General features: G+C 40.1%; 2 protein-coding genes across 2 annotated transcripts in view; both read left to right on the top strand.

The window, feature by feature from the left end:
* The window catches only part of ell (elongation factor RNA polymerase II), a 45,866-nt gene extending 34,901 nt beyond the window's left edge, over window positions 1–10,965 (top strand). The window contains exons 7-12 of the mRNA XM_061682851.1: window positions 885–969; window positions 2,374–2,959; window positions 4,635–4,698; window positions 5,609–5,780; window positions 5,865–5,909; window positions 8,379–10,965. Of these exons, the coding sequence (XP_061538835.1) occupies window positions 885–969; window positions 2,374–2,959; window positions 4,635–4,698; window positions 5,609–5,780; window positions 5,865–5,909; window positions 8,379–8,483 (1,057 nt within the window). The 3' untranslated portion in view covers window positions 8,484–10,965. The remainder of the gene's footprint in view (window positions 1–884; window positions 970–2,373; window positions 2,960–4,634; window positions 4,699–5,608; window positions 5,781–5,864; window positions 5,910–8,378) is intronic.
* Window positions 10,966–10,973: 8 nt separating this feature from the next.
* Window positions 10,974–12,677, top strand: part of dot1l (DOT1-like histone H3K79 methyltransferase) — a 49,649-nt gene continuing 47,945 nt past the window's right edge. The window contains exons 1-2 of the mRNA XM_061682847.1: window positions 10,974–11,069; window positions 11,191–11,250. Coding sequence (XP_061538831.1) covers window positions 11,227–11,250 — 24 coding nt within the window. The 5' untranslated portion in view covers window positions 10,974–11,069; window positions 11,191–11,226. The remainder of the gene's footprint in view (window positions 11,070–11,190; window positions 11,251–12,677) is intronic.

Here is a 12,677-nt window from a genome sequence, read left to right as displayed (position 1 = left end):
ATTACAGGGTAGTAAAGTCGATGCATAATTGACCAGTTGATTCAACCCATGCTTTAGACAGAGGTGTAGGCATTTTATTTGCCCACTGGAGGTCACTATCGAGTGGCGCAATACAAGTACATGTTTGAACGGCGTGACCATTAGACCATTTACTGTCGATTTCCAGGTTTAAACATTTGAACTACTCCTCACACTCATGGTACTGGCAATATAGTCAGCAAATATCATTATGGGTACCCAGAATTATTTGCGGTGATTTTTAAAACTGCAGTAGTGTAGTTGTAGAAAATCAAGCTAAACTTTGTTGCTTACTTAGGCAATTCTTTAAAAAAATGTAAAAAAAATTTAAGGGGCGTCATTTACTTGCGGATTTTCACTATACACTGCAGGGATCTCTTCCCCCGCCAACATGCATACATAGACACGTTCCTCCAGCAGCTATCATTTAGGACAAGTACATTAACATGACTGTACTGCGTGTGATACAATAGAGTTCCAGCACATGCTGATCTGTGTGTTTTGTGCGCGTGTGTGAAGTGGCAGTAGTCCACGGTTCAGCTATGTGTCATTCGACCACCTCTATTCTGGCCCCAGCGCACACACAAAAACATCCTCGGCAGGTGGGCCACCACATTATTTTGTGTGTCCAGGTGCCACCCCCTCTACTGATAATCAGTTGTGGGTCATTTACTCCTTTAGGTTTTGTCTGCCTGCAATAAAAAGTACAAAGGCTCTATTCCGCAGCAGCTGATTTCAGATGTCTGCTTGCACAGTTTTGCAGCATTAACATAGCCCTTGTCAGACGAGTCGCAGCCCGTCGTAATCATTGTGGTGGAACTATGGCGTGACCGCAAGTCAATTATGGTAATTGTTTGTTCTTCCAGGAAGCAGTGCCAGCCTCAGAACAATGCTACTGCTGCTCCACAAGAGAGCCCGCCCAAGGAGTTAGCCAGCAGCTCAACGTCTCCGGTGAGCATCCTGGTCCCTTTACACGAAACACCCCCAACACTTTGTGGGGCCCATTTATGCATTTTTCTACATCGATCCATGGTGTATAAAATAAACCCAACAGGTTGGGGAAGTCCGTGTTGAGCATCAAACTTCACACCCCTGTCCTAGCATATAGGAAGTTCCCTTCAGCACAGGTGCTGTCCCACCTCTGTTTCGGTTCTGGCATTACCCCCCGGAGGTAGAAAATGTCTCATTTTGTCATTTGAAAAAGCAGGAAGGAATCTCACAACTAACAAAATTCAAGACATCCCCAGGTCTAAATGCAAGGAAAAACTCAATTATGGGGAAGGACGGAAAAAAGGAAGAAACCTTTGAGCGGGATCACAGATGGAGGGATTCTCCTTCCAGGATGACCAGGCTGCAATGGATGCCAAGTGGGAAACATTAGTCACATGATATGAAGCTTTACAATAATAGTTTAAACCGCATGAAAGTCCATTTAATGAATTAAAGCACCACAGGTAGACATCTCCGGGGAAGTGGTTTTCTTGGGTTTTGTCCGGGTCGGTTGATGCAGAATCCTGCACAGTAAAAGCCTCACTTTGATCATCGCTACTAGCCCCCTCTCCAAGCAGGGGGAAGGGAAAGAAGAGAAGCGGCCGTTAGACGGGCTAAAAATCCAGATGCCAGGGGCTACCTTTTACACAGAATGCAGCAAAAGTGGGGTGTTCCAACAACTCTTTAAAATATCCCACAGGAACACTTTATCCCATTATTAGATGATGTCAGCATCTGTTGTATAAAATACCTGTCAGACAGCAACAACTGCGTTCGAGATAGGAGTGCAGTAAATGTGTGTCGTGGGACTCCTGGCATTCAGGAATACTCTTACACGAATGATAAATAAAGTAAAACTACTCACCCTTTGAAGATGCCTGCCAGATGTAGTGGAGAGGCAACAGGTACAGTGGATATGAAAAGTCTACACACCCCTGTTTTAAAGGCAGTTTTTTGGAAAAAAATTACATATATCTAGGATATATCTTTTTAAAACATTTTCACCTCTTAGTCACTTATAACCTGTGCAACTCATTTGGGATAACAAATCTTTTGTTTAGGGGAAGTAAAATGTTTCAACTGAGATAATGTGGTTGCACAAGCTCTTATAACTGATTTGGCTGTGTTCAGAATCAACCCTCACATTTCAAACTGATGTTAAATGGGAATCAGCACACACCTGCCACCATTTAAAGTGCCGCTGATTAAACCCAAATAAAGTTCAGGTGTTCTAGTAGGCTAAGAATTGAACTACTGCAATAACTGACCTTTTTGACATGCTATAATAATTTAGATGCACCTGTACAAGATGCTGTTGTATTATTGATGAACCCTGTTGTTGACATTGTCTTATTTTTCCGCCAGAAACGTCCAGCGGCAGACTTCATTGACCCCCTCACCAATAAGAAGCCGAGGATATCGCACCTTGCCAGCAAAACTGCACCAAGCCCGATCAACGGCAAGCTCAGCTCTTCCAACGTCAAAGGGGAGGCAGGCGGAGCGCAGCCAGTACTCGGCGCTCCCCTGTCAGATGGCGCCCTGACATCCAGTTCCCAGCCGCTCCCCTTGCTGGACATCCCCCGACCGTTCGAGGCGCTGTCGGACGTCAGCAACGACTCGAGCCACAATGGCCGAGACTGCGACGCCCATGAAATGGTGGCGGAGAGGCTCGGCCATGTGCCTTCGTTTCCTTTGGTGACGACCGCGCCCGTCGTCGGCGCATCCCCCACGCCTCTTTTGCGCGGCGAGAGTCCGTCAGCCACTACTGGTAGCAAAAAGCCCAAGAAAAAGTCCAAAAAGCATAAAGACAAGGACAAGAAAGATAAGGGGAGAGCCAAAGGCCAAGAGGAAAAGGAGAGGAAGAGTCCACACACAGTGCCTGAGCCTGACAGAAACTGTGGGATGAGCCCAGAAAACCTCAAAAGCAACAGTATTCCACTCAAAAGCACAAGTGAGTTGCAACTGTTCTCCTGGATTAGACGGTCTCCTTCAAATGCAACCTTCTTTCCTACGTTTTCAGCAGTGATTCCCAATTGGCTGCGAAAGATTAATTTCACTTATGTGGCCCAAAATTATTTACAACGACAAATTATTTATTTGTTGATCTAGAGGTATCTATGCCAGCGATATAGTGACAGACAGATAAATTAAATAGTTTTCCAGTAACATCTGTAGCTTACACACAGCAAGCTCTCAAAATGTCAAACAGAAAACAGATAGAATGGCCAACATTATTTTTAATGTCCTCTAGAACAACTTTTTTCCCCACTTATCTCCAGACAGTAGTTGCACAGGGTATATGACTCATCGTGGGCTGAAGCAGTCAAATGCAAAAATCCTTTCAATCACAAAGTTTAGTCTCATAACATCATATATTTACTTTGTTATAAAGTAACGCAAGGGAATAAAAGCAAGCCCTCATATGTTGCTTCATTAGTCACCACTGCGAGTGATTCATCTTCTTCAAGAGTGTGTGACTCATTGATTAAACAAAGACTTCTGCTGGGCACTTGTACACCCTGCTCCAGCTAACCTGGTACTGTTCAGAAGAGTTGTGATGATGCATACCACAAAACTGACACCTTAGACTGTCATTCAACCCAACAGGCATCGAAGTAGTTATGTAGCTAGATCGCATCTCCATAAAAGTTATTCGGTAAAATGAGCCACTGAGACCGAGAGTGGGATTAACTCGATTTTGGTCATTGTGTCGGAGAGTGATTTAACATTACTGTATAATGGCTGCAATAAAATCTGGGGGATTTGTATCTTGGTGATTTATATGGCTATAATGAGATTTCCTCAAATTTTGACTTTCTGCCAAATAAAATGATTTTGGACTTGGATCATATTGCTTGCACTTTAATCCACAACTAAGGTACTGTCATCTTTAATTTCATAGGTTGGATCCCGGTCAGTATCAACACATTAGAAACAAGAACAACAACAAGAAATACACTAGGATTAGGGGGGGGGGGGAAAATTTGTGCAATAGTGATCAAAGTCCAAACATCTGTCAAATCCTTCAATATTTCATAAAAGATAAATAAAATTAATGTATACCAAAAGGCAGATTCACTGGACCTCGAGCTATAGCATTGCTTACTTTCTGAGTAATCTCTTTAACCTCTTTGGAAATGGGAGTTGGCACAGTGTTGCATTGAAGAATCAGGAAATTGGAACTAAACTTTATACCGGACCAGTATTCCTCTGAAAGACATGCCTAGCCTCTATTAATTTTTGCACTTAATAGCTGGGATAGGCTCCAGCACACCCGTGACCCTACTGAGGAGAAGTGGTACAGAAAATGGATGGATTTAAAAATTACAAAAAAAATGGAGTTAGCCCAATTTAGTTTTCAGTTGCTTTGTTTTTTTAAAAATTATTATTATAAAGGCTGTCAGAAAAAAAAAAGTTTGTTGTCAGGACTATTATTCACACAAAATAAATCTTATGTACAGTATATTATAATATCTGTTCTATATTGTGGCCATCAACCATTTTGTTTGCTCTTTTGTGGTCGGACCTCGTCTCGTAAACTCAGTGGGATATTTCTCATTTCCCACCCATCTGGAATGCAACTTGGTATGGTGTTACATGTTCATATTACTGTTATTGTGTTTCAGCTCTGAATGGAATGTGCAAAAGTACCGGTATTTCATCATCACCAGAGGTGGCGGACTACTTATTGTAAGTATTTCAACAGTGTCACTATTGCCACTTTTCGTTTCCCCGCCATACTTATTAAACTGACATTTACAGTGGAACCTGTAGACTTCCATAACAATGAGGTCGTACAATTTGGAATTTTGAGCACCATTTTCGGGGGGGGTGGGTGCTTCTCTAACGTTGTACAAAACTAGAATATGACATCACGTGAGGCACCGCAGATCTCGCGACACCTCAAGGATGAACTCCGGGGACGTGTGTTTTGGCGTTTTTAACCGTCATGCATGACATGAAAGAAGTTAGCGTAGCTCATGGTAGCTCAGTTCAGCAAACACATACTTCTGCGCATGATTGCTTTTTCTTTTGCTTTTTTGGTCACGACAAAAGAGGTGTTAAAAGAAGAATATACACAGGAAGTAACTTGACATAAGCAGACGAACGTTAAAAGTACAGTTGTAATACCCGAATGTCACCATAAGTCATTTAACTTATCAAACTTGTGGTCATTTTGCAATTTTGAGGGATTAACTTCTTTTAACACGGTCATGCCAAGTAAAAATGTTAGAGGCACAAATGAGGGAACAAAAATGTAATTAATAAATTTTCACAAAGTCTTGGAGTTCAAACCACCGTCACACATGAAGTCAGGTGAGAGAGCCTGTTTCTGTTTTAAATGGTGCCACATTTATAATAAACATGTTTGTGGGATGAGCAGCAGAACTGAGTTTGTGTGTTGCACTCATGAAAAAACTGCCTAGAAGCATTGTTACAACAAAGAAATAATCTACCAGTCACATTTTTCCTTACTTCTTAGTGCTATGTTTATTTCCTTATGCGGAAAAATGGATTGGTTGACCATTGGCATTATTTGATTGACTTCCAGTTAGTTTTTCCACTATTGTTGTAACCCTTTCTTTTAATGCGCCCTTAGGAAGTACACAGTGATCACGTCTCCAGAGCAGCGTCAGAGGTATAAAAACGACTTCAACTCGGAGTACAGCGAGTACCGCGGTCTGCATGCTCGTATCGAGAGCATCACCAGGCACTTCACTGAGCTGGATAACGAGCTAAAGAAGCTCCAACAAGGCACAGACAAGTACAAGGTAGAGGTTCTGTTTAGACGCAACTGATATCTTTGTGTCATGGCAGCATTAAAAATGTGGTGTCATGTGTTCTGTCATTTGCAGACAATCCACAATCAGATACTCCAAGAGTATCATAACATTAAAAAGGTAGGTTTCTTGCAGTAACACATAAATGAATGGTATGAGAAACAAATGTATATACCCTAACAAAAAGTATTTTTTTTTTTTTCAAATTTTTGAATGAATATCTTTTTAACTGGAGATTACACAAAATGACAAATGACTAAGACGTGTTAAGAATTATTTATTTAAAAAAAAAAAAAAAAAAAAACTATTCACTGTAATAACTATCCAGTGTTGTAAATGTATAGTTGATTTTAATGTTCGACATGTTGCTTAGGTTGATTTTAGATTGGACATTGCATTTACTCAAAATTGTCTAAGATCAGGCATATGAATGATTGGGGAACAATAAAATATATTTTTAAAAATTAATAAGTAACTTGGCTTCAAGTATTTTGCCACTTTCTTGTCAGCTACCGTAAATGAATTACTTGACCTTAACATTTGTACGATGAATAATGTCGGGGCTTAATTTATTGATAAATTTTTTTTTTTTTAAGTTTCCAGTTTCTAATTCAATTTAAATCTTTAATCTTAACTTGAACAAAATGTGTATACAGTATCAGAGATGGTAAATTGATTGAATTGAATCTGATTGTCCAGATATTTTACAAGATTGTTAAAATCAATCATGTATTGCAATGCGAACTACGGTACTTTGAAATGCTAAGATTTAAGAGTTTTTTTGAGATAGGAGCTGTTGTTTGGCCAGTTTATGCTTTGACTTGCAAGCAAAATTTTGAGTTGTGAGCGTTGTATGGTGCTTTACAACAAGCATCAGTTTGGCAGATAGAAAGCAATTCTTTATTCAAAAGCTGTTTATTACCACTCCCAGTTCAAGTTTACTGTAAAACCTAACTTAAAACAAAGAGAAATACACGTGTATTTAAAACAATCACACAACTTTGCCTTAACGTTCTCTAGCTGAATTCTAACACACACTAATAGGAAGCGCCATAGATGGGCTAGCTGAATTCTAACACACACTAATAGGAAGCGCCATAGATGGGCTAGCTGAATTCTAACACACACTAATAGGAAGCGCCATAGATGGGCTAATGAGCATCAATGTTGCGGTGTTATAACGCTTTAAGCAACTGATATTTGAACACAAATGGTTGTTGCTCCACCATGTAGACAGACAACATAATACTCACAGGCATATAATCTTTATCCTCTGTATAGACTGACTAAGGCTATGTTCACACTGCAGGTCAATTCAATTTTATTTAATTTTTTTCCTCTCTCCCCCGAATGTGATGTATCAGATTTTTTTTTCATGTCAGTGTGGACACTGCAATTCAGTTTTTTGTTCATATCTGACCCAGGCCTCTTTCATATGTGGATATAAATTGGTTATGTATCCAATGCAAGTGCAGTATGGATGGTCGCCCTCATCCGACCTATCCGTCATCAAAAGGCGAGGCAACAAACAATTCATAGTTGTTCGGCAAAACAGGCGTGCCACAAAAGCAACGGCGGACGTAGGAGCAGAAAACAGTCAGTGGCGAAATGAAGATGCTTTACAACTGATAAAGACAAGAAAATATTGGCTCCAGTTACACAAAATCCTTGAAGTTGCTGCAAATGCATCATGACAAGACCTTCATGCAAACACACGGGCTTCATGTTTGTGCGCATGCACAATGTAACATCCTGTTTTGAGCGCATGCGTGTGACGTCACCGACTCATTCTGTCCACAATAGAAGTCTCATCAGAATCAGAATCATCTGATCAGCATACATTCCTTGAAGTCTCGACGCCCTTTGCACAATGGTCATTGCACCGGACTATTGCTATATTAGTCATTCAAACCGCTCTAATTGCTGGAGGACTATGCATCTTTTTGCACAATTGTCAAGGAAAAAAAAAAAAATGAATGTACCGTCATTACCAGATTACTAGCAAACTTTTATTGCTCAGTGTTTTTCTCTATGTCTTTGTGACTCAAAAGTATTCTGTCAATTGACTGTCTGTTGTCATACTAGAGTGGTTTGGACATACTTGGCAAAAAAAAAAAAAATAGTCTCATTTGTTTTTGGTAATGTGAACCACTACATAAAATGAGTGGATTTAATGAAAAATCTTGATTGGGCATCATGCCCTCCAGTGTGAAATAGCCTAATATTACTGAAGCTTACTGAGCAGCTGTGACCATCTCCATGTAGCTCCCTTTGTCTGTATTATACTGCCACCAGGTGGCCAAGGCGCACACACCAGACATTGAATTGAAGCAAAAACTGTTGAATTCTTTACGTTCTATTTAATTGTTATGACTGCATGTTTTTGTTAAGTACAAGTGCTATTTTTCTCATTAAAACATCACAAAAAAAATATTTTTGGGGGGGGAGGGGTGCTGGAATGGATTAATGGCATCTGAGATTAGTGTTTTGAGTTAGGAGCATGGTCACGAAAAGCATTAAACTCGTATCTCAAGGTCCCCCTGTAAATCTACCCTTGTTTTGACTGTGCTTTTTCTGTATGCCTTACAGATTAATCCCCTCTATAGCCAAGAGAAAAACCGCTGTGAATATCTGCACAACAAACTGGCACATATCAAAAGAGTCATCGGCGAGTACGATCAACAGCAACTCTGAAAGTAGAAGTACTTATTTGGACAAGGAAAAAAAAAAAAAAAAAAAACCTGGAATTATTTTTTTGTTTTTTTTTTTGCGTTTGGACGAGGATGCTACTCATTTAGGCCAAAGGCTCACATGAGGACTCGAACAAGGACACGGAATCTTTGTCCTCTATTTACTTGTCTTTTCGTTGGGGAAGATGTCACCGCAGGTTCTTGTGAGGCTGTTTTTTTTTTTCTCAGCTTCTTCCAGTGAGATGTGAAAGAATCAGGGAATTAAAAAAAAAAAAAAAAACTACTTCTTTCCAAGGAAATGTCTGTCCTGCTTTTGAGACTGGGAAGTGCAGGCCAAATGTTTGTTTTGAGTTAGGAAAAATAATGAAAGTCTTCCCCGTCTTATATATATTGAAATATATTTATTTTCACGGCCTCTGCGTGATGGGGAATATCAGCGCTTAATCAAGGCCGTCTCTCCTCATTTTGAACGTCAGCCAGTATTCTATTCAAAAGCTGCCTTTTGCCCTTCATGCTTCTCTCTTTAAAAGAGAGCACGCACGTCGATGGAGTCGCACGCCATGCTTTCCGGAAGTCTTAAGTCTCCCATCCCTTTATTCACGAGCGCTTTAAATCACCAAAGCCTGTTGTCTCACTGCTCATCATGCTTGAGAAGAGCTGCTCTTCCGCAGGTGGCCAACAGAGAACGTCGGATTCAATTCTAAAAAAAGATAAAACCTGTGTGCGAAAACACCTTTTAAGCCTTTAACTCATAAACTCTACTGACAAAAAAGCTAGGGGTGAACCTAAAATGCAATATAATCTTTACAAGTTAACTTGACCCTCTCTAAACCTTTAAATGGACCTCACCAACTGTTCAACATTTGATCATTTTTTTTGCACAAGGAGCTGAAAATTTCACTTCCCAGGACCTCCGCGTTTATGCTTTTCTCCGACTCTCACCATCTATCATTATCTCTACTGAAACCTGCCCATGACACTTTTGAAACTTAAGGCCCAGTGGCCACCTGCAGGTGTTAGATCCATGATTTCCAAGGATGTACACTTCTTAGCCTTTCTGTCATTCTTCCAGTCTCTATTCTGTATGTCTGTTGCAACGTTTCAGTACGTTTTGCACAACTTGCTGTTCTCTGATGGAGCTGAACGGCAATAGGGTTTTCTTCCATAAAGATTTCTGAGGATGTCCGCTTTTATGCCTTTTTGTGACTATCCCAACCTTTGATTGTTCGATGTCGTCTTGGTCTCATGATGATTCAGCTCCTTGTTCGAGAACAGCAAGTTGTGCAAAAAGTACCAAAACATTTATCAGTTGAACGTGCATTCAAATGTTTAGACAAAGATCAAGTTCATCTGTAAAGGTTAATGCATTTTAGGGTCAACCTGAAATTTCAACTGAAAGCCCAATTACTTTTTGTGAATAGCGTATATGATCACAAGCAAACATTTAGTATGGCAGATCTCCACGGCCGATCACGTTGCGTCCGCATACCTGTTAACACGAAGCCATCCTCCACCGCAACAGACGCTCGCCCCGCTATCGACTTTTGCCTCCCCCCCCCCCCCCCCCCCGCCACACTTGATGTCAGATGAGCTTGCAGAATAGCAAACAGCATATGGAGATCCTTTATATCAGGGGTTAGGAAACCTGCGGCCCATGGGTGAAGTTACATGCCAAGAATAAATTTAAAGAAACTGTGATGAAAAGCCCACAAATGCTCAGTTATTTTGTAATAAATTTAGTGTAGCAACCCAAAATGGCCCCCGATAGGAAAAAGAACCCCTGCTTTGTGAAGATGACAAATCACGTTTTCTCCTTCAGCTTGCTGTGATCTGTGAGGTTGTTTTTTGGGCCAAGTTACATTACTATTATTTTTATTTATTTTTGTTTCTTTGTTCATGTGACTATTTTCTTCGTCGGTGTGCATGCTTTCTGAATGAACAATCGTTGCGTCTTCATTAGGAGCAGAGAATAAGGTTTGACAAAAATCCAAGCTCTGTTTCAATGTGAAGAATTGGACTCGTGTTAGGAATTATTTTTTCTTCTTCCTTAAGTGCTTTCCCAATGTGAGAATTTGCAGCACTGTTTCTGTTTGCATACTGACCTGTCCTGGCCTGTATGAAAATCCGTTGTGAGTGACTATTCAGCCGCGCAGGAGTGATTGTGCCAAAAGGACCTTGTAGAATACTTTTTCCTCACCCTCTTTGCTTGTCTTGCTAATGTACAAGCAAAAAAAAAAAAAAAAAAAAAGGGGGGGGGGCGATTTGGGGGTGCACACACGGGAGGCAGAAGAGTCTGAAAATGTCAGCACTTAAAACCCAAAGCATGCTTTTTGAAAACCATAAGGGACTGGGACTGAAATGAAAATCTTTTGTTTCAATAAAAATTATTTAAAATCCTGATTGGTCAAATTTTTAACCTTATTATTGCTGTCTGTCTGATTGATTGTGGAATATATTGGGGGCCTGCTTATGGTTCAAGCACATATGACACAAAATGGGCATTCATTGACTGACTCAAATTTGGTTTCAAGAACTTTTCATCTTTTTTTTTTTTTCCCAGGAAAAAGAATGTAGGGTTGCAGAGGAAAAGGTCAGGCTATTCACTAAAATATAAGCAATATAATTAACACATTTTACCAATCAGATGCTAAAGTAAATATACTTACTATACACGGTTACTAATTCCAGCAATATCCATAAAATGCCCCTAGGTGACAGTTCCTGCAAATGCTGTTTCCTCTCATTTCATGTCTGTCAGGTGTCTTCAAAGGGTGAGTTGTTTTACTTTTTTTTTTTTTTTTTTTTTTTTTTTTTAATATGTACATACTTATGTACTTAAAATTGGCAAATGTTTAAGCCTGGAACACTTCAAAATTTTAATATATTTGGTATTGAATTTAAATGACTGAACTTGATTTTGAGGGATGTTTTGTTGCACATTAATTTTTTAATGCATTTTTTCAGTAAAATACAAATTTATACGTTTTAATTTACATTTTTTAACACTCACCATACCAGACATTTGTTACTTCATTCAAGACAACAGTTGTAGGAAAAAAAGTGCAACTTTAAAAGTATTGTTTTATTTGGTGCTATTCTTTTTTTTTTTTTTTTTATTTGCTGTGATTTAAAACTTCACTGCATCATACCGGGAGATGTTGTTAATACTTTGTCGATCTTATTGAGAGGGGCAATGTTTTGACCAAACAGTTTTGTACCACATATTGTATTTATTTACTTGTTGGCAGCACTGTGTCATAGTGGTTGGCACGTCTGCCTCACAGTTCTGAAGTTCGACGTTCGACTCGACGCCAACCTTGTTTTCACTGTGCTTTTTCTCTGGGTTCTCAAACTTCCTTCCACATTCCAAAAACATGCAGCTCAGATTCATTCAAGACAAAATTGTGCTTAACTGTGAGTGTGAATGGTGGTTTGCGCCCTGCGGTTGTGTGGCGACCAATCCAGGGTGTACCACGCCTCTCACCCAGTCAGCTGGGGTAGGCTCCAGCGCACCTCCTGAGGGAAAAAAATCAAAAATGGCTTGATAGTAATGTTTTTCGGCATTTTTATGTATAGCTCTTGTTGGTCTGTAGGTGTACCGAATGAAGTGGGTCATGAGTACTTCCTAAGAAGAAAAAGGTCCAAGGTACATAGTATCAAGAGCAAATTCTATCCCCATTGTTTGCTCAATACTTTTTGCAATAAAAACAAACAATTTGTCCCAGAAATGAACTGTGTTTTCCATATTTATTGTGATTTGAACCAAGCCAAACCTCTTGGTGGCAGCACACTCCTCCTTTCCACCAACCTAACTGACGAACTTTGTTTTTGTACTAGAAGGCAGCAAACTCACGCCAAATCTTTCCCAGTGTTTCCACACTTGGCATGGTTCCTTCTGACATGTCAACAACACTGCAAGGGGCATTACATACACTGGTAACACCGTGTTAAAGAGGGACAAAACAAGTTTTTCTATTAACATAGTCCAGACTTACCTTTAAAACTATCTTAATAAATGCACCACATGAGTAAATGAGGATCCCTTGGCTTTGCGCCAGTAATACAAGTGCCAGGAAGAGACTCGAGCTGTAATATGACACTCTGCTAAAGGATCCCAGAATTCCACATGGCCACTGTTGCTCCACTTGGCCTGGGCCTCGTATGTTATGCTGCTACTGGCTCGCATCCCAAAGTTGGC

Source organism: Phycodurus eques, chromosome 8 (assembly GCF_024500275.1).
Source record: "Phycodurus eques isolate BA_2022a chromosome 8, UOR_Pequ_1.1, whole genome shotgun sequence".
NCBI classification, from domain to species: domain Eukaryota; kingdom Metazoa; phylum Chordata; class Actinopteri; order Syngnathiformes; family Syngnathidae; genus Phycodurus; species Phycodurus eques.
This window is presented reverse-complemented; position numbering and strand designations above follow the sequence as displayed.